At 33.0% G+C, this 20,660-nt stretch overlaps 2 protein-coding genes across 11 annotated transcripts in view; both read left to right on the forward strand.

The window, feature by feature from the left end:
• Window positions 1-6,005, forward strand: part of LOC21399864 — a 6,902-nt gene extending 897 nt beyond the window's left edge. The window contains exons 3-16 of one of the 7 annotated variants that reach the window (XM_024168503.1): window positions 1,105-1,170; window positions 1,257-1,370; window positions 1,589-1,657; window positions 1,733-1,789; window positions 2,346-2,399; window positions 2,480-2,542; window positions 2,723-2,785; window positions 3,548-3,712; window positions 3,897-4,058; window positions 4,158-4,313; window positions 4,653-4,735; window positions 4,837-4,898; window positions 5,013-5,094; window positions 5,658-6,005. In XM_024168503.1, the coding sequence (XP_024024271.1) occupies window positions 1,105-1,170; window positions 1,257-1,370; window positions 1,589-1,657; window positions 1,733-1,789; window positions 2,346-2,399; window positions 2,480-2,542; window positions 2,723-2,785; window positions 3,548-3,712; window positions 3,897-4,058; window positions 4,158-4,313; window positions 4,653-4,735; window positions 4,837-4,898; window positions 5,013-5,094; window positions 5,658-5,730 (1,269 nt within the window). In that variant the 3' untranslated portion in view covers window positions 5,731-6,005. The remainder of the gene's footprint in view (window positions 1-1,104; window positions 1,171-1,256; window positions 1,371-1,588; window positions 1,658-1,732; window positions 1,790-2,345; window positions 2,400-2,479; window positions 2,543-2,722; window positions 2,786-3,547; window positions 3,713-3,896; window positions 4,059-4,157; window positions 4,314-4,652; window positions 4,736-4,836; window positions 4,899-5,012; window positions 5,095-5,657) is intronic. The other 6 variants (XM_024168508.1, XM_024168517.1, XM_024168512.1 and 3 more) reach the window with 6 other exon arrangements.
• A 1,988-nt stretch (window positions 6,006-7,993) lies between these two features.
• Window positions 7,994-15,388, forward strand: LOC21399865 (citrate synthase, mitochondrial). 4 transcript variants are annotated; one of them, XM_024168344.1, is made up of 20 exons: window positions 7,994-8,073; window positions 8,690-8,761; window positions 8,934-8,996; window positions 9,475-9,516; window positions 9,996-10,061; window positions 10,217-10,282; window positions 10,369-10,482; window positions 10,739-10,802; window positions 11,245-11,327; window positions 11,777-11,826; window positions 11,910-11,987; window positions 12,112-12,240; window positions 12,998-13,040; window positions 13,162-13,248; window positions 13,424-13,525; window positions 14,150-14,257; window positions 14,355-14,405; window positions 14,671-14,744; window positions 14,846-14,897; window positions 14,993-15,388. In XM_024168344.1, the coding sequence occupies exons 2-20, from the start codon at window positions 8,711-8,713 to the stop codon at window positions 15,089-15,091; spliced, it is 1,422 nt and encodes a 473-aa protein (XP_024024112.1). In that variant the 5' UTR covers window positions 7,994-8,073; window positions 8,690-8,710; the 3' UTR covers window positions 15,092-15,388. The 4 variants fall into 4 exon arrangements, with proteins under 4 accessions (XP_024024112.1, XP_010087965.1, XP_024024119.1 ...); XM_010089663.2 differs by having other exon boundaries at window positions 8,695-8,761; XM_024168351.1 differs by lacking the exon at window positions 7,994-8,073 and adding an exon at window positions 8,173-8,282.
• Window positions 15,389-20,660: the final 5,272 nt, after the last annotated feature.

The raw sequence follows: 20,660 nt of genomic DNA on the forward strand, positions 1-20,660 counted from the left end.
AACTCTTTCCATTATTATTCACTGCACAAATGAAAAATGCTGGTTTTCTCTTGATTGAACCATTCAATCCACAAGCTATTATTTAGTTTTAAAGAAAGTCTTCTTATTAGCAGGCAAAAGGCTCATCTGGTTCATAGGTTTGATCAAAAAGTTTAAACAGAATTTCAATTTTTTGTTTTTTTTATAAGAGAAAACAATGTAGCAAAAGGTTTGAACTTTTCAAACCCGTGATACAACATAATATGTTCTTCTCATTCTTGTCAGTGTTTTCTTCTCTTGTTTTGGGGATAAGAAACAGAACTAATTAAATTTCAAAGTTGAAACTTGAAAGACGTATATTAAAAGAGCTGAAGACTTGATATCCTCGTAAGAATTAGAACAAGGAATATTCTACTGCGTCCGGATTGAAATTCTCAGCATTGATGCTGAGATTGATTATGAGGGTAAAATGAAGGATCATAGTTGTCAAAGTGATGATAAAGTGTAATGAATCTACAAACAGAATTTTTACGAAATTAATGAAAGGCATGTGTGAGGAGTAATAATATACTCGTAAATTTAAAATGTTAGAAGTGACTGTAAAACGACTTGAAGGTTCCGGTATTAGTGTTGCGAATTAACCCGGCACTATAGAACGACCGTTACAACGAAAACCAGAAAACTGCAGAAACTGAAAAAACTAATGCCCCTTAATATTCCTCAAGCTCATTACGACCACAGAAAAGGGAATGCCCTTCCTGCTTCTTTTTGTAAGCGTCGTTTGGTTCACGCGTTCGAGTCAGTAATTCTAATTCATTGGCGGGAACTTTGTGAGAGTAGAAATTTTTGAATTCAAATTCTTTATGAGATGAAAAGTAATATAGTACAATCAAAATCATGGGTTCAAGTATAGGAATCAAACAGGGCCTAAAGATTTCTACAAGTGATCATTCTTTTCAGTGACCAACTGGTGTGTACATAATGTTTGTGGGAAATTTTATTAGTTTTGATTGTCTCTTGGTGAAAGTTGATCATACAAGAACATATAAAATTCATTCATGCAGAACAACCGGGCTAGAATCATGCCTCTTTTAACCTTTTGTCTTTTGCTTATGAATGTTGTAGGAATCTTTGGACGGCAAGGAGGGCGTGAGTAAGTCAGATAGGCAAGCTGGTGAACTTGAGAAGCAAGTTAGTTGTTTGTGAACTGTCTTTTATTATTTCATCTTTTTCGCGCATTATTAATACTAGTTATGAGGGTTTTCTGTTCATGGCAGGTTGAGAGATTAAGGAAGGACATAGAGATGCAAAATAAGAAAAAAGATGGATTAGGAGCCCGGGCGAGCATAGCAGAGAACAAAATCCAGAAACTGAATTCAAAACTACAAAAAGTAATGGTTGCTCTTGGCTTTGTCAAAGCCTTTATCAATGGTTCTATATATGTGTGTGTGTGTGTGTGTGTGTGTGTGTTTGTGTTAATCGACCAGCTTCTAGAGTGCCAAGTCTAGTTGCAATTATTCTCATTTTCTACAAGTAAATCGCAAAAAGGAGTTTAGCCGAAAGCTATTTGGTTACGTATTCTTTGTTGTTTTTTTCCCCCCCTTTCCAGCTTCATAATGTTAATTATGAACAAGAGAACAGAATTCGCAAAACTGAGCATCTTCTTCAAGTGGCAGAGGTATTCTTTCACTATATTTCTTCCTCTTCAATTTTTCATATTGCTAGTTCAACATTAATTTTGCGTAAACATCAGGAAGAACTAATGATGGCAGAAGTGGAAACTGATTTAATATCTGAAGGGTTGAACAAGGTAAGGATGTTCTGATTCTATGCATTCCTATGACTTTTTGTTACTGGTGAAATCTACTTCTTATTGCCCGCCTCTTTTCCTTCGAGGAGTTGAGCATTTATTCCTTAAGAGAAGGGCCGTGTGGTCTTATTCTTTGTCAAACATTGTAAAGTTCTCTCTGTCTCTCTTGATAACCATGGTGTCCGAGACTTTTCTCGGACTAATCTACGGGATCCATGCAATGTGCCCCCTTTTCTTGATCTCATATCTTGAAATTGGTTTCTTCAAAAATGGCGGTGAAGGTACATCCATAGATTTTACATTTGTTTTACAAAATGGAAAATCATTTTACACCAAAGTAGTTAACAGCAGTGTCTTTAAAAAAAGAAAAAATAGAAATTAAAAAAGAGCATTTAGTATTGAAAAGGTAAAACTAAGTAGAGGTGGAATTCAGGAAGTGATACTTCCTAACCTACTTCGTGTTCTTGTACCCATTTCACTTAATTATGCTTTATTTACAACACTTAAGCAAAAACTCTTTATATTCCTACTAATGTCCCGAATGCTTGATAATTAGGCCCATATAGAGTGGCTTCCAGATTGGCTTTCGGTTCATTTAGACCATATTCAGGTAAGACTTTTACATGCTTATTGCTTATTGTAAGAAAAGAGGAAAATTCTTGTGATAACTGTTAAGACTTTTACGTGCAGTTGTACATGGTGTCTTCCTGGAACGAGTCTTGGGGACCAGCCATGGATCTGTCACTTCAAAAGGTACATGTTTCTTATTAATTTAATTTATTAATTGATTAGCCAACGAAAAGGATGAATTGCTGGGAGGGTTGACAGGCTGTATTACAACTGAATAATTATTATTTAGTTACAAATACTGCTGTGCTTCAATTTTTTTTTTTTTTTTCCTTTTCTACCGTCTTCTCGTCTTATGTTTCTCAGGCATTAGAAAAGAAAGCTCAATTTATGGATTGGGTTAAGCTACAAACTGAGATGATTACAGTGGTATGGTTTATACTTTAGAGTGTTTGATGCATCACTTTAAAGTGTCCTCTCTTTCCCTTTCTCCCCCTTAAATAAGAAGCTGACATTTTATTGACGGAAAAGAGATTAAGACAAGAAGTTTAATGCAAAGAGAAAAAACTGCAAGAAGCACGAAGTAAATGCACCTATCTTGAGAAAGAAGGGAAAAAAAAAAAAAGAAGAGACTCACAAAGTGGTTTAAAAAAAAAGAAAAGAAAAGAAAAACCTCAGAGTTCTCTTTAATCAACTTATCCAAGTTTCTGTGAGGCACCAAATCCATAAGATCACTTCTCTTCTACTTGAAAATCAAATAAAGTTTCCAAGTAGCATAGGCCGCGAATCGCTGTGGAGCTGGCCAATGAAAACCTGCTTCAAGACCGGCTTTAACAATAATCATCAGCTATTTTACCAATGTAACAATCAATTACCAGGGCTTTCGTTCCCTGCTCTCCATGTGATTCCCTAGAGAGTGAAAGCTTAACAAATGACTTCTGTCTGAATCATGTCACTAGTGTTAACCTTGCCTCAGTTAACAACTTTCCTGTGAAGAGAAACCTAACGTACCTGACATTGCATGAACACAATTTTGTCTTTTCATCTGGTTTTCCTTTTTTTTTTCCTCCCCTTTTTCCAATATAACAAATAATTGGCTAATGTTCTAGTCTTAGGAAAAAGAAAATGAATTTGCTAATGTTCTAGTTGCATCATTTTCTTACTTCTAGAATCATCACTTGTTATTTGAAGGACTGGATACCAATATTGAAGGAACAATGGTCGGCATTTCTAACCTTTCTTAAACCGCTTGTTCAATCATTGACAAGAAAAATTGCTCATCTGTACCATGAATCCAAGAGTTCAATAGCACCATACGCTTTCAAAGTGCTAAAAGACCTATGTTCCTACGCCCAGGCAAGTGCATGCGTTTGTTAACTTAGATGGTGGAAAGAATTAGCTAGTCTGTTTCCCTTGGGTGTCATTTATTTTTGTTGTTTGAAGAGCCTCTTGTGTTTAATATGTTTTCTTTTCCTCAATTTTCAATGCAATGATTGATCTACTGTATTATAGTTGCATGATTTTCTCTTGTTATTTGAAGGACTGGATCCCGATTTTGAAGGAACAGTGGTCCACATTTATGTCTTCTCTTCAACCGCGTCTCCAGATACTAGCCCCAACTATTGTTGATGTGTACCATGCATCAAAAAGCTTTATGGCACATGTGTTCAAGGTTCTAGAAAACCTATTTTCTTACACTCAAGTAAGTGCAAATGAGGTTGATTTTTATAATTTGAAGGCAGCTTTCTGTTGGTGAACTGGTTGGTCTTCCTTCTGATTTTGTTGCTTTTTGTTGTGCCAGGAAGCTAAGAAGTTTGTCGAGGCGTACATGCCTCGAATTGCAGTAGTAACAAGATCTTGTTTCGATAAAGCGTTCTTCGTCTTGAAGTGGTATATCGTAAACCTATTCCGCGCATGTTGGAAGTTCATAACAGTTTCAACTTTGTTCCATCATCAGGTATCAATTGCATTTTTACTCTTTTCCCCCTTTTCTGGACAGAGTTCTGTATGTAATATTTTTATCTGGACATGGATATATCACAAGTCTGTTCGCTTGTTCGGACTAAAACCTTGGTTTTGCATTGATCTATACTCTCCTAATATAGTTTCTATTGTATTGTGAAGCAAAAAGATAATTCACTTGTTGGGTTAGGTAGCATTTTTTATCCAATGGGCTAAAAAGTCCACAAGAAAGAATGAAACTCGAACTTTGGAAATTTTCATTTCGAGTTGTTTTTGGTTAATCTAGATTTATAACTATGTTATTAAGCTTTTACTATCTTTTTAATGTGGTAAGGTCCAAGGAATGCTAAAAAATATTGCGGTCGTACGGCCAGTGGCAAACATGGGGATTGTTTGGTTTGTGGTATGTGCTTCTGAGTTATGTGTTGTAGCATCAACTTCTCTAACAAAGTTTGACTTCATATATTTCATTTCCTATTCGATAAATAAGCCGACTTAATTCTCCTTCACACATACAGGCCACTGCTTTTTTGGGCTTGCCTGCTCTTTTTCTGTTTACATTGTGCTCAGCTGTTTTCAGGTGAGTTTTATTTCACATTAGTAGCTATTTCATTTGAATAAATTTCCATTTTCCAAGGATAGTTACTTTTGAGATTCATCAGTTCTAGTTAAAAAGATCACCTATTTGATGCAGGAGGACGAAGAAGCATATTCGGAGTTCGAATACAAACCACACGCGTCGTAGGTCCAAACAGGCTCATCCTGATAAGTGAGATGTAAAAGTTATTTGCATGCTTTGCCTGTATCTCCATTGCATCTTATTGAAATTTTACATTAAGCTTATGAGCTAACTTTCATATATTTAAGTCCCATTTATTTCGCTGATTCGAGTTTAGAATTTGAGTTTTTTTACAGTAAAAAGCTATCACAAACAATCACATCTAACTTTTTTACTACAGTAAAAAGCTCACATAAAGTCATATCTCAACTCGAATTAAAAACTCGAATCAGCGAACTAAACGGGTTTTAACTCTCATTTCACTCTGTCACGTTTATCAAAGAATGACTTTGATTATCAAATGATTGAATAACGGGAGCAATTAACTTACGATGCTTTAGTTTGACATTCATCAAAAGTATCTAATGAATTGTGAGTTCAATACATCATGTTTGTAGAAAGACGGGTATTCCTTGCTCATTATGAGGCATTCACTTGTCCACTTGCAATTTAGACAGAAATTCTTGACCAGCCTAGGAAGCTTTCATTTATTTTCATATCTTTATATTCCCCCTGTAGCGTGCTGATTTCACTTTCTCACGTTTATGGTTTTAATTGCAGTTTAGACAGAAAATCTCAACCAGCCCAAGGAAAAAAATTTTGCTCGAAACCTGAGAGGAAAGGTTTTGTTTAGAAAGCTGGGTGGCAGAAGTAAACAGGACTTTCTACATGAAGCAAATTTTAGGTGTATGCTGGCATTATCAATTGACTAGGAAATGAATAAAAGATTTGGGCAAGACAACCGGGAAGATATATATATATATATATATATATATATTTCTTTATCCTGTGGCTGCTTCATTATCCATCCAAGCTTCTCATGATTTCTGTTACATATTTGTGCATTGATTCCCTATCTTCGAGGAATCCTGTCTTGTATCTCATTATGATTAAGCAGGGAAAGTACAACCAAAGCATTCCATACATGTTACAACATAGAAGATTGTTGCTAAAAGTAAAATGTCTAATAATTGGTATTATTTCATTAGTTATTTTCTGTTCTCATTTTTATTAGTTACCGGTCAAAAAGACAAAAACAAACACGTGATTCATTTAAAATAATAATTATATAAATTATTTTTAAAAAAAAGAGAGAATAAAAAAAGGACAAGGGGAAAAATATCTAAAGTAAAAAGTAGAGAAAAAAAAAACCAAAAAGGTTTTTTTTTTTTTTTTTTTTTTTTTTTTTTTTTTTTTAAGGACTCTTTCCTTGATGAAGGGAAAAATCCCTTGCAAAAAGTTTTCTACATGCCTCATATGCGAAACGTTAAGTAAATATTAAAAGAAGGAAATTATTCTCCCTTAGTTATGTAGTGAAGGTAAAGATAAAGATTATTTTATTTTTATTATTATGGTTAATCATCTAAATCATAATATTGTTATAGTATTTTTCTTATAATAATTTATTTAATTTTTTTATTATAATATTTTTTTCTCACATACACAATTTAAATTCTTAATTTAAATTGTGAAACAAACATACTCTAGTTATTTGATTCGCCTTTCGTTTTATATCAAGGTGTTGGCGATTGGGTTGATCAATGTTGTTCCAATATGTTGTTGTCGTTGATTTTTTTTAGTTTTTTTTTTTTTTATTTCTTTCTTTTTCTTTTTTTGAAGGGGGTTTTTTTTTTTTTTTTTTTTTTTTTCTTTTTTTGAAAGGAGTTTTTTTTTTTTTTTTTTTCGTATTATGTTGCAATTGGGGTTACGACGTTACGTTTTGGATTTGAGTTTCTGGGGAATGCGGATTTGACTTTTGTTTCTTTAACTGGAAGGGTTTGACGTTTTTTTAATGGTTGGAAATTTTGGCCTTTTGAAATTTGCCTTTATTAGCACATCATAAGCGGTAAAATTTTTATCAATCAGGCCAAATTGTTGTCTACCGGGAGGAAACAAGTGTAATCACTACACAATATTGATAGAATATTCTTCTTTATATCCCTCCATAAAGATATCCAACTAATTACAAACATAACTATTCTGTTTTTCTTTTTATGAATAATACAAATATTGTCTTCTTTCCTTCGCGAATTCGAGTTTTTAATTGGAGTTTAAATTTTTAACTATAATAAAAAAAATTAAATGTAATATTTTTTAAGAGATTTTAACTGTAAAAATTTAATATTAAAAATTTAAATAAGTAAAATGAACGAGATCAAACTATTCGTTCTATTCTGCCTAACACATCATACAAGTGCTCAAATATAAAACGTTCTTTCCCTCTATTCCAAAAAAACAAAAAAAAAACCTCTCCTATAAAAAAAAAAAGAAAAAAAAGACTCTACTTTCGCATTTTTGCGTGAAAAAAATAGATCTTTTAAAATTGTTACTTTTTTCATAAAAAAAATTGTTGCACTTTTTTTACTAACATAATTTTGTAATTGAAGAAGCTTTTTTTTAGAACAATTTTTTTTTTTTTTGGTCTTTCTCTAAAGAATTTTTTAAAATTCAATTAAAATCAATCAAATTAAAATTTAATATAAAATAAACATTTTTTTATATAGATTTAACTGTTAAAAATTTATTTGTATTGATAATTTATTTTTTTTCAGTACCTAAAACTCCTTTTTCTCTAAAAAAACAATTATACAAAAACTCCTCGGAATCAGTCAGCTTTTGAACTAAAGTACTAAACTAATCACCCGATTTAAAAAGAAAAATAACGGCCCAAAATTAATGTCTTATAAGGTAATTTTAAGTTTTATTTATTTCACCGATTTAAATTTTTAATTTTAAATTTTTATAATAAAAAATTTTTAAAAAATATCACAATTAATTTTTTTTGTTACAGTAAAAAATTTTTAAAAAATATAACATCTTATCTCGAATTAAAAACTCAAATTTATAAAATAAACTAGACAAATGCGTATAATTTGCATATTATATGAGATCTGAGTTTTCAGTTTGAACTGCGCAACTCGTTGTTCATTTTATTCTCTCTCATTTTCTCTGATTCTGGCTGCGCTGCTAAGCCGAGGTAAAACTTTCTCTACTTTTTCTCCTTCCAATTTTCTCGGGAAAATTCTTTTTTCACCTTCTCTTCCCTTTTCTTTTCCTCGCAATTTTCATTTCCTTTTTTCTCAAGAAAAATAAAGGCCTTTCTTTCGAAGTGATCGCTTCAAACAATCACTTCCATAGTTTTGATCAGATCGAGCTTAACGCTCTCAATCGCAGAAAGAGCCTCAGGTTTTCAACCCTAGATTTTTGCTTCAATCTTATCATTTCCAAAGTTCTATGCTTCATTTCATTTTGGACCATTTGCGTTATTATCTGCTGATATATCCAAAATTATTCTGATTATATATATATATATATATGTATAATAATATTCAGTGGGAGTGTAATTGCGTCAAGATTTTCCTTCAATCTCTTCATTTACATCTGTTTATGGTTCATTTTTGACCATTTTCAATATCTGTATGTATGTATGTTTTTTTTTTTCTTTTGGATACTGAGATATCTGTATGTATGTGTGTGTGTGCGCTCGCGCGAGCGCGTGTGTGCAAATTTGTGTTTGTGTGTGTGTGTGTGTGTTTGTGTGTGTGTGTGTATTGTGTATATTTGTATATATAATGGAGTTCTTTTGGTGCTAGAGAAGATAGCCGTACGGTGCAATGGTGTTCTTTAGGAGTGTATCCGTGCTTTCCAAGCTTCGCTCTCGTATTGTAAGTTTCCATCAAAATCAACAGTCATTTGTATATATTATACGTGTGTGTATAACTGTAAACACATACATACATACGTATTATATGTATGTATGTATTTGTATAAGTAGAGAGAGATCTGACTCTTTCAATTGGAGTATCGATAGTTGTTTCTGATCAATGCGTGTTGCAGACCGAGCAGTCTAATTTCAAGAATACTGTCAGATGGCTTCAAGTCCAGAGCTCCTCAGATCTTGTAAGTTATTTTGATCATTCCAATAGCTAACAAGTATTATTTGATGCCAATTTTTTAGAGCTTTATTTTTTTATTTATTTGGGTTAATAAAGCGGAAGTAAGAAGGTTGGATTTGGATGTCTTGAAACTATGAGCCATTTAAGCATGTTTTTGTCCTGTACTACTTTTTTAGTGAGTGGTTATATAATAATGACATTTTGAAAATGGTGTTCCTTATTACAACTTACTTAAAGATTATATTTTGAGGTTTATAGTTGATTTCTGTATTTTTTTTTTGAGTTTGTTTATGACATCTTGAACTGTCGAGGGTGGTCTATAAATTAGGACTGTTTGTATGACATATTGTCCTGAAAAGCATGAAAAGATTTATACTTCCCAAGTGAGGAGTGAGTTATACATGGATATGTATGTATGTATGTATGCATGTATGTATTCATTCTAAGCTATTTATTATGTCCAATTTTCTTTTTCCATGTAGGATCTTCATTCTCAGCTCAAGGAATTGATTCCTGAACAACAGGTTCGTCTTACTACCCTTTACCATGTATATATCTTCGTTGGAGCAATTTGTTTTTAAATTGTTGTCTCCTACTCCATCTTTTTATTTTGACAACTGAATTCAATCTGCAAATTGAAATCCATTTGTTGTTTATACCTGTAAGTACTATTTGGTGCAAGATTATTGCAACATGTCTATGGGGTTGGGTTGGACCAGTGTGGTTGCTTTTTCAGTTTTGGGGTTTGTTTCTTGTTGTTTACTTGACTAAGTTTATTGGTTGGGTGGGTGAAGTGTTTTTTCAACTGACAAGACATTTACACACACACACACACACACACACATATTGCGATGAGACTGATTTGTTCAGAAGGGTTAGATTGTAAATTTTTACGTGCAACAGATTGTTCAAGGATATTTTTAGATCAAAGTTAATTAAGCATTTTATTGAGTTTCAAAATATTTGGAGTTCAGGGTTTTCTAAATTTTTTGTTTGGTAACAGGAACGTTTGAAGAAACTGAAGTCCGAACATGGAAAGGTTCAGTTGGGCAATATCACTGTTGATATGGTAAATATTATCTTTTGTTTTCATTTCTATTATTTGTGGCATTAGTGGATCATAGGCCTTTTACAAGCAAAAGAATTGTACAATTATGGGTTTTCTTTTCTTAATGATTTTGCTGTCTTGAACTAACATATCTCACTCTGTATTTACTTGGGAAGGTAATTGGTGGAATGAGAGGAATGACTGGACTGCTGTGGGAAACCTCATTACTTGACCCGGATGAGGTATACATTTAAAGGTCTTAGCCTTGTTATGGGTTAAAACTTAAGGCTTACAATTCCTCTTTGTGTATGTGTGTTTGCTTCTTTAGGGCATCCGTTTTAGGAATCTTTCAATTCCAGAGTGCCAAAAGGTATTACCAGCTGCTAAGCCTGATGGAGAACCTTTGCCTGAGGGTCTTCTCTGGCTCCTCCTAACGGGAAAGGTATTTCTCCCTCTGCTTTAGTTACAAGATATTTGAATAGTATAGTCGGGAAAAAGAAATGGAAGAAGTCATTGTCCTGTTCATTTCTATTTGCAAACTTTAATGCTTATTGTGAAATTTCAACCTTGGATAAATTATGAGCTTATAATTCTCACGTTTACCGGCTTATTTTACTATATTTCTCTTTGCAAAGTTGTTTTCGTTCTAATTATGAAAAAAAAGAAATGGAAAAAACTTTTCCTCCTCTGCGCCTCAGGTACCAAGCAAAGAGCAAGTGGATGCATTGTCACAGGACTTGCGTGCTCGTGCAGTAGTTCCAGGTTACCGCTATATTTTTTTTCTTTTTTTTCCTGTATTTTTTTTTTTTTTTTTATTATACCTTTTCAGCATGATGTTTCAGTAACATATTCATCATTAACATAGAATGACTTAACTACTATTATAATGACGACATGAGGCTTGAGAGTATGACAAAGCAGTGTGCACGCTGCATCCAAGTTTTCTTTTTAGTGGTTTAGTTTCATTTACATTTAGTAGTTGTTGCTAGAAATTTTCTATGCTCAGAGAATGTATAGCTAGAAGTAATTCGTTTTCCCCTTTAAATAAAGTTTTCATTTCCTATACATGTATTCTAGTGTAGTCAGTCACAGATTCACACACGTGCTCATTTTAGTTAACTGGTGCTGTTTTTAAGTTGCTCCATCTGTTTATTCTATGAGCAGTAATGTGATTTTGTATCTCATTGATTTATCACTTTTGCAGACTATGTGTACAAGGCCATTGATACTCTACCTGTTACAGCTCATCCTATGACTCAGTTTGCATCTGGTGTTATGGCCCTCCAGGTTGGCAAATGGATGTGTTCTATAATTTGTTTATATGCTTATTTAATTTGATTGTACAGTTTGTTTGTTTATTTGTTTATTTGTTTTTTTGTTTTTTTGTTTTTTTTTTTTTGTGGCTTCCCTATTGGTTGTTATTGAATCTGAACTGGTTGGCTCTGTGCGTATTCATATTCCCATTTGCCCTTCTTTACTAGGCTAGTTCAAATTCATTGCTCTTGGAGCATATATATAGAAAATAAAAGATGATTATGAAGTTCCAAATATGTCCAGATTCTTTATAAGTCCACAGACATTTCATATTTCGGTTGTAAATAATAATTTACATTAGTCAAGGACTAGGCTAGCATCACATTGAAAAGGTTGTAATGTTTGTATTGTTTGGTCAGTTCTGTAGAGTTCCTACAAGTTGATGTAATTGACGCCTCTCTATTGCTTCTTGTATTATTCAGGTTCAGAGCGAATTTCAGAAGGCATATGAGAAGGGTATTTCAAAAGCAAAGTGAGCTTCTTTCACTGGTTGCACCTAGCCCAATCTTCTAAATAATCAATATGCACTCATTGTAACATTAATTGTTTTTTTAGGTACTGGGAACCTACATATGAGGACTCACTCAATTTGATTGCTCGAGTTCCACTTGTAGCTGCTTATGTTTATCGAAGGTCCGTAACAGTTTGCAGCTATTTAGCCTTGGTGGTTGTCTGTGAATATTGATAAGATTTTTATGCATCAGATTCTTTTTGGAATGTCTTTCACCATATTAAATTCCTCCCTTATTTTCTCTAGGATATACAAGGATGGCAAGATTATTCCCCTGGATGACTCTTTGGATTATGGTGGAAATTTTTCTCACATGTTGGGTTTTGATGATCCTAAAATGCTAGAGCTTATGAGGCTTTACGTAACAATCCACAGGTTAGTATTGACAACTCTTCTTAAGACTAAGAGTCTAAGACCATAATATGATATACCGAATGCTGTTACACTACTTTTAGTATTTGCGTGCTGACTTCAGAATGCTCACCCTTTACTTAAACGAATGATGTGATGAATAAAAAATCGTATCACTTTTCTTTCTTTCTTTTTTTTTTTTTTTTTTTGATAAGAAACAAGAGAATATTGTTAATGGACAATGGAAAGAAAAGTACAAAAGGGGACAAGGAGTCCACCAAAGCATAGCAAAACAAAAAAGAACTTGAAGGACAGGACTAATGAAGGACTATATCCCATCCTCTAAGTAAATCTGAAAAGGAAAAAGACTTGAAGTCTTTAACTAGAGATAACCACAATGCCAACTAGAGATAGCCACAATGCCGCATTAAATTTAATTCTATCCCACACTGCAATAACATCCCCATCTAAATCCTAAAAAATACAGTTATTTCTCTCTAACCAAATAGCCCAAGTGATGGAGAGTGTTGCTACATTTCAAAGCTTCATCCATCTGCTGTTGAAAGAGTAACCATTGAATAAATCCGCAATTGTTCTAGGAATCACCCAAGAAACTCCAAACTCTTTTAGAAGTCGATACCAAATGCATAGTGAAAAGGGACAATCAATGTAGGAAGATATGACCGAAAGTTTCACCATTTGATTTACATAGGACACACCAACCAGGAGAGAAAAAATCACATTGCATTAGTGCTCACATTTATATATATATGTGTTGCAGTGATCACGAAGGTGGGAATGTTAGTGCTCACACTGGACACGTAGTAAGTCGTCCTGTTCTACGCATTTTTATGTAGTGCCTCCATTTAATTGTACTTTATATTCATTGCATTCTGAGGTTTGCATGTTTTCATGTGTTCTTTGATGTTTTCTGGCTAAATACAGGTCGCTAGTGCACTTTCAGATCCTTATCTTTCATTTGCAGCTGCATTAAATGGTTTGGCTGGGCCGCTCCATGGTTTGGCTAATCAGGTATTGCATCTTCTCTTCTATATTTTCTTACCTATCTTTATATATACACATTGAAAGGGATTGGTACAGTTTATTAAGACTATTTTATTTTCTTGTATCTATAGGCTAACATGAGTAAATGTAACATCTTTGCTATGTTTATGTGCTGACTCCATCTTCATACTACTTTTTTCAGGAAGTTTTGCTTTGGATAAAATCTGTGGTTGATGAATGTGGAGAGAACATAACCAAAGAGCAGTTAAAAGATTATGTATGGAAGACATTGAATAGTGGGAAGGTAATGTTACCATTTTCATGTTACATTACATATTGACTGAATTGTTTGATTTCCTTACAGTATTTTGGTGAGTGTTGATGGCACTCTTGCTTGTGGATTTGGGTTGTGGTTTCCTTCTTGAATTAGGAAATTCCTTCTTGAATTGAGAAAATTCCTTCTTGAATTAGGAAAAGGAAAAAAAAAAAAAAAATCGGAGAAATCCATTCATGGCACTCTTTGCTTGTGGATTTGGGTTATGGTTTCCTCTCAGTGAAACGTCAGGAATATGTTACTGATTCCAGACTCTTAATATGCATTATTTTTCATGTTTTACAAGATTTGGGCTCAAGACCGGTCAAACCATGTCGACTGATTTTGATATTACCAAGCAGCTTTGTGTTTTGACCTTTTTTTTTCCTCCTCTCTCTCTCTCTTCCCTGAGGCTCTCTCTCTCTCTCTCTCTCTTTTCCCGGAGACTCCCTCTCTTTTTTCCCGGAGGGATGCTTTTATTGTTCTCACATATACTCCTATTCAATGTTTCTCAATTTATGTTGTGGTCTCTTTCTGATTAACTTTATTATTTGATCAGCATTACTCTAACAATGTTCTATTGCATGTCCTCTTTTCTTCCCCATCTAAATGCAGGTTGTTCCTGGATTTGGACACGGTGTTCTGCGAAAAACCGATCCAAGATACATGTGTCAGAGGGAGTTTGCGCTAAAGCACTTGCCCGATGATCCCCTGTTCCAACTGGTTATTCCTCATGCTTTATCATGGAAATTCGGCATATGACTGCACAGTATTCTCCTGTTGATTTTCTAATGAGCTAACATAGCTACTCTGGTGACAGGTTTCCAAACTTTACGAAGTCGTGCCTCCCATCCTAACAGAATTAGGCAAGGTAACAGGCTGATCTGACCCTATTCTTGGACAAAAAGAAGTCAAAATAAGAGTTGGGTAAATAAAGAAAGAAATAGTTGTTCGAGTTGCGTAAATAAAGAGAGAAATAGTTGTTCATCTCTGCAACTTCTATAAGTTAATAGCGTGGAAGATTATTAGCTTTTAAAGCCGCGCGCACAGATTAGGATTTTTGTACCATCTCTGAATTCCCTTTCCAAACCAATGATATTAAGCTGACTGTACTCGAGAAATTGCTATGTTTGTAGGTCAAGAACCCCTGGCCCAATGTTGATGCTCACAGCGGCGTTCTGTTGAACTATTTTGGATTAACTGAAGCAAGGTGTGATACTTCATTCTCATCTAAACTTTTGTCACTGGTAATGATTTCCAGTGTATCTAAGCTATTATTAATCATAATCTTCAAAAATCAAATTTATTCAGGTACTTCACCGTTCTTTTCGGCGTATCAAGGAGTATCGGAATTTGCTCTCAGGTTCGCACGTCTCTCTCTACATTCATGCATACGTACATGTGTTTGTGTTTTGTAAGAATTCTTGTAACTCTCCTTTTTTCTTCTTTTTTTTTCAGTTAATATGGGACCGAGCTCTTGGTCTTCCACTAGAGAGGCCTAAGAGTGTTACTATGGATTGGCTCGAGAATTACTGCAAGAAAGCAGCTTCGTCTTGAGAATCATTGAGGTGTTCGGTTGCATTTGTTTAATAATAATTGTTTTGGGAGCATGGCTTTTTTCGTAAAGGTTCAATTTGAGGCTGTGTAAAAAAAGACTTTTTTCTGCCATGGGCAAATTAACATGCCTTTTTTTTTTTTTTTGGCGATTTTGTATTAGTCATGCAGTGTTTAAACTGCGTACTACTAAGTTGGATTAACTAATAAGGCCATCTTTTTGGGAGACTTTAAAGCATGTACATTTATAAGGTCTCAATGAAGCCATTTTGATGTATCAGAATACAATAAAATGAGTTGATTTGAAATCACAACATGTGTTGCGTCATTTAGCTTGTTCTCTTGTTTTGGCCAAGTAACAGTAAGATATAAAAAATTTAGAGAAATTGTAATAAATAGGCTAACTTAAAAAACCTGTGGACGTAAATAGGCCATTTATTAATGATTAGAAATTTATGGGTTATTCTTAGTTTTAAATTGTTTATTTTTCAGTTTTACCCTTAGTTTTCATTTTTTCTTTTTTGTTTTTTATTTTCTCATTTTCTTCTTATCTTTCCCCCCTTCTCTTTCTCTCTCCCTGTTACACACTCTCTCTCTCTCTCTCCCTGTTACACTCTCTCTCTCTCCCTGTTACACACACACACTCTCTCTCTCTCTCTCTTTCTCCGGTTTCACTCCTCCCTGTTTCTCTCTTATGACGGCGGCGTTCGCATCCAACAAAAGAAAGATGTCGACGGAGTGCAGATCAACGCTTTGGAGAGAGAGAGAGAGCACGGCAGAAGAGGGAGAGAGTGGTGGAGGGGGGGAGAGAGAGAGCGTCGGAGGGAAAAGAGAGAGGCTGATAGTTTCGGTGAGAGAGTGAAGAGAAAGAGTGACAAGTATTAGAGTTTTGAGTGGAATTCTCATTTAAGGGTATTTTTAGAAGTTTATTATTTATAAATCTAGATTTACCTTAAATTGGCCTATTTATTAATTTTTCTAAAACTTTAGCCTATTAATTTTAATTCCTTCCAAATGTTGGCCTATTTCCCTCCATTAAATTTATAGGTTTGGTGCACGGATTGGAAATGATTATCACTTTTAACTTGGATTAGATAAGATATGGTACTATGATTTAGTATTAAATCTTGTTTTCTTTTAATATAAACTAAGAAATCATGATAATTAGTCTTAAAATATTTTTGAAGTTTATTTATCTCGTGTTTTTAAATGGATCATATATTCCGGTTGAGATAGGATTTATTTTGTTTTTAAATGGAAATGATTTAGTATTTGCCTTATTCGGTGCACCAAATGGATCATAGGTAAGCGAATGGCAAATGGAAATTGCAGATTTGCTTTTAAGGCTCTTTATATGTAACGAGATTTAAATAACAAAGTTGAAACTCTAGCAAAAATAATAATAATAATAATAATAATAATAATAATAATAATAATAATAATAATAATAATAATAATAGTAACAAAGTTGAAATATAGCAAAATTCTTGAAATATTATAAGAATAGAAATTTTTGATATTATTAAAATAATGATTATATAGTGTATGATAATGATTATATGTAATTTTTGCTATTTTATAAGATTTTAAAATTTTATTAAATTTAAATTCAAGGTATAAAAAATTCGGTTACTTGGGCTCTAAGAATGGACCCACTGAGAGAGAGAGTGAATTTGAGGTTCGTTCATTTTATCGATTTAATTTTAGAATTTGAGTTTTGTTACGGTAAAAAGTTCTCATAAACAGTCACATCTAACTTTTTTTAATTACAGTAAAAAACTCTTATATAAAAAGCTCTCACTCACATTTCAACTCGAATAAGCGAACTAAACGAGCATGTCACTTCTCTTAGGGTGAATTTAATAGATTCTTAGGCAACTAAACGGGCATGCCACTTCTCTTAGGGTAAATTTAATAGATTCTCAGGCAAACCTGTCACGCCTCGGAAGTCGGGATTTTGCCGCCAAAACAACCTGACTTGCTCTATAAAGTAAAAACCTTGCTGTTGTTCGCCTCCGTACGCGGCAATGGGAGGAGGCACGTGAACTCAAGTGAATCACAAGACTCGATTTTCTTCCAACGCATCTCGTCACCTCCACAAAGCCTCTCTCCAAGGTTTTTCGCCTTTCTTTCTTCTACTTTTTACTGTATATTTTTTTTTTTTTGGGTTGAACTCTCTTTGCGATTGATTTTCCGTTAATTGATCGGAAACCCTAGGTAAATAATGCTTTTTCGAACCCTCAATTCATTTCAATTTCAAGTTTTAATGTTTGTTCAGTTTAATATAGTATTGATTCCTCGAAAATTATTCATTTTCTCATAATTATTGTTGGCCAAACGGTGCATGATTGATGTACTTCTCATGGTGGAGGCGGGAAATTTTTTTAACAAGGCGTAGGCCCGTTAATTTTACGAATTCGAGTTTTATTACAGTAAAAAAACTTTCAGAAACAGACACATTTAATTTTTTTATTATAATAAAAAATTCTTATATAAAATTATATTTCAATTCAAATTAAAAATTTAGATGAGCGACCTATATATAAAAGAGATTATACGAGTCTACTATTCATTTTATGGTCGTCTTATACGCACCGTTTTTAGTGCACTTTTTTTAGTACTTTTCTCTTTTCTTCTCTTTTATTGTTTTTTTTTTCTTTTTTTAATCCTTTTTACTTTTTGTTTCTCTTATTGTGCTTTTTTTTTTTTTTTTTTTTTTCTCAGAGAGGATACGAGCCTCCTATTCATTTTATCGTTGTCCTATACGCACCGTTTTTGGTGCACTTTTTTTTTCTTTTTTTTTAAATACTTTTTCCTTTTCTTTTCTTTTATTGTTTTTTCTTTTTCTTTAATCCATGTTACTTTTTGTTTCTTTTATTTTGCGTTACTTTTTTTCCCTCTATTTGTATATACTACTCTCTCTTACCCTTAAAACTGCTTGGTTTTTTTTTTTTTTTTTTTCATCGTGTTTTACATTTTTTTTTATCCATCACACAATTTTGGTGCCTTTTTTTTTTTTACAATTTTTCTAACCATTTTTGCTCTTTCTTTTTTAGTGATTTTTATTATTTTTTTTCATTTTTTCTACAAATTGTTGTTCCTATTTTACGTTATGAAAATTTCAATAACAACTCAATAGATGCATCCGCACGTAGCTAAACTAGTGTTGAAGTAAAATTACAACGCAACGATATTTTCTAAACTTTAGGCCCGTTCACTTCGCTGATTCGAGTTTGTAATTCGAGTTGAGATGTGATTTTATGTAAGAGCTTTTTACTGTTGCAAAAAAGTTAGATGTGATTGTTTGTGAGAGCTTTTATTATCTTTTTTCATTCTTCTTCCGAATGAACTATGTTCATTTCACCGATTTGAGTTTTCAGTTTTAGGTTTCTACAGTAAAAAATTCTCAGAAAATGTCACATCTAACTTTTTCTGCTACAGTAAAAAGCTCTAAAAAAATGTCACATCTCAGTTCGAATTGAAAACTCGAATCCGCGAAGTGAACGAAGCTTATAATATAATTTAATTCATTTTTTAAAAAATTTAGAGTCCCAAACATATAAGCTTTCATAGTACTATAGTCGATTTTTAGTTTATTTGGGGTTTTAAGTTTGACATATGAGAATATTTTAAAGTCAAAAGTTGGGTATAACTGAAATTATTGAAAAGTTCTACCTTAATATTGCATTTTTCAGTTTTTCACAGGAGGCAAATAGTGAAAGAAAACTTACTTCTATGGTGGTTGATTTTTTTCTCCTGTTTTTGGTGAAATAGATAAGAGTAGGATTGCTAAATCGGAGCGCAATGTTGGCATGGGAGCTAAAGCTGCTAGAGTTCAGCGTAACAAGATGGTAAAATATTAGGCCCCATTAGTTTTGTTAGTTCGAATCATAATTCAAGTATTTGTTGTGGTATTTTTTATCACAAAAATTTAAATTCAATTTTTTATGCTATAATGAGCGCGTTTAGAACTCGTTCTAAAATGATTTTATTTTTTGTATGAAATGAAAATGAAAACGTTTTCAATCTCAGACATAAATTATTTTTAAAAATACGTTTGATAGTTTTATCAGGAGATTATTTTCAGTATAAAAAAATTCATTAATGTCTCTCTCTCTTTCTCTCTGCTCAAGAGAGTAGAAATGAAAATAAAAAATAAAAAACGACTAAAAATTGTTTTACATTTCTATCTCATTTTACACTAAACTAAAAAATCGTTTTCATTTTCATTTTTTGTCTTTATTACGCTAAACGCCGTTTTAAAAACGTTTTCATTTTTTCTTTATAAAAAAAAGTAAAAAATAAAAACGAAATTAATTCTAAATACGCCTAATATTTTTTCTCACATGTATTTATTTTTTTAACTCAAGTTTTCAATTCCAACAAGCGAACCGAACGAGACTGTATTTAAATTTTCTGTTTTAATTCTTCATTCAAGTCACTGCGATTTTTTTTTTTTTTAGTCATTCGGTTGTGGTACCTTCCACTTTGTAGTTGCGGGATCAGAAATGGGCTGCTCTTTTGAAAGAGAAAAGGGCCTCCAGTGGATCAACAGGCTCTCCCCGTGTCATTGTGAGTACTTTTCTTCTGTGATTATTTTTGAAGGAACCTTCTTTTGTTTTGTAATTAGTTTCAGTTAAACTGTTTCAGAATCTATTTATTGGAATGTCTTTAAACTTTCTCAATTTAAGTCATTCTTAAGATAACAGGTTCTTTTGGGGCTTTCTGCGGTTGTAGACCTTATTTTCACTTGCCCAAGATATTCTTTCATTGTTATCTTCTGAAGCTTCTTGGGTTTCGTCATCAACTGTCGCTTCTTCTGAATATAAGCTGCGAGCAACGGTAAGCGAGCCATGTTACAATAGTTTGTCGTTCCTAGTTTTACTTGGTAAAATATACATAAAAGGGTTCTCTTGTCTTATGTCGTTTGGTTTTTGGAAATACACTTTCGATAACAATGCAGTGGTGGCAAACTGGGCCTCTTTGTTATCTCCTGTTTTTTTTTTTCTTTTTTTTTTGTTTTCTTTATTGACATCCTCGGATTTGCAGTGTGTTGGAATATTTTTTTTAGTAAGAAGATGTTTTTTTTACTTCTTATGAATTGAAAGAAGAAAAATACTTAAAATGAACTAGGGGCAGGACTTTCTCCATTTTTTGAGTTGGGCAATTGTTGCCACACTGTAGTTGCAAAACAGAAGCTAAGTTTCATTTTATTTTATCGATTTGAGTTTTATTATAATAAAAAACTTTTAGAAAGTTACTTTTAATTTTTTTATTACAATAAAATGCTCTCACTATAAAATCACATCTCAATTCGAATTAAAAACTCGATTACTATTAGGACAGACTTCCCTTTCCTTTCAAATTATGACGTCGGTAATCGGTATTTGCTATTCATTTTATAGCTGCTAGGTGGTGATTCATGCTGATTCATAACTGTTAGGGTTTTTTTTTTAAGGATCTAACTATACTTTTATGCTTTAGGTATTGAAAGCTCCACATGGGGATATGCAATCATGCATTGAGATGGCAAAGGTATGAAGGTTCCACAGGAATTTTGTACATTTTTCCG

This window comes from Morus notabilis, unplaced genomic scaffold, assembly GCF_000414095.1.
Source record: "Morus notabilis unplaced genomic scaffold, ASM41409v2 Scaffold193, whole genome shotgun sequence".
Classification (NCBI taxonomy): Eukaryota; Viridiplantae; Streptophyta; class Magnoliopsida; order Rosales; family Moraceae; genus Morus; species Morus notabilis.

Bases quoted from the DNA above. Each gene is read 5' to 3' on its own strand.
- LOC21399865 (XM_024168344.1), top strand. From the start codon at position 8,711: ATGGTGTTCTTTAGGAGTGTATCCGTGCTTTCCAAGCTTCGCTCTCGT. The intron at 9,517-9,995 runs GTTCGTCTTACT...GTTTGGTAACAG, and splicing joins AATTGATTCCTGAACAACAG to GAACGTTTGAAGAAACTGAA. The intron at 14,745-14,845 runs GTGTGATACTTC...AAATTTATTCAG, and splicing joins TTTGGATTAACTGAAGCAAG to GTACTTCACCGTTCTTTTCG.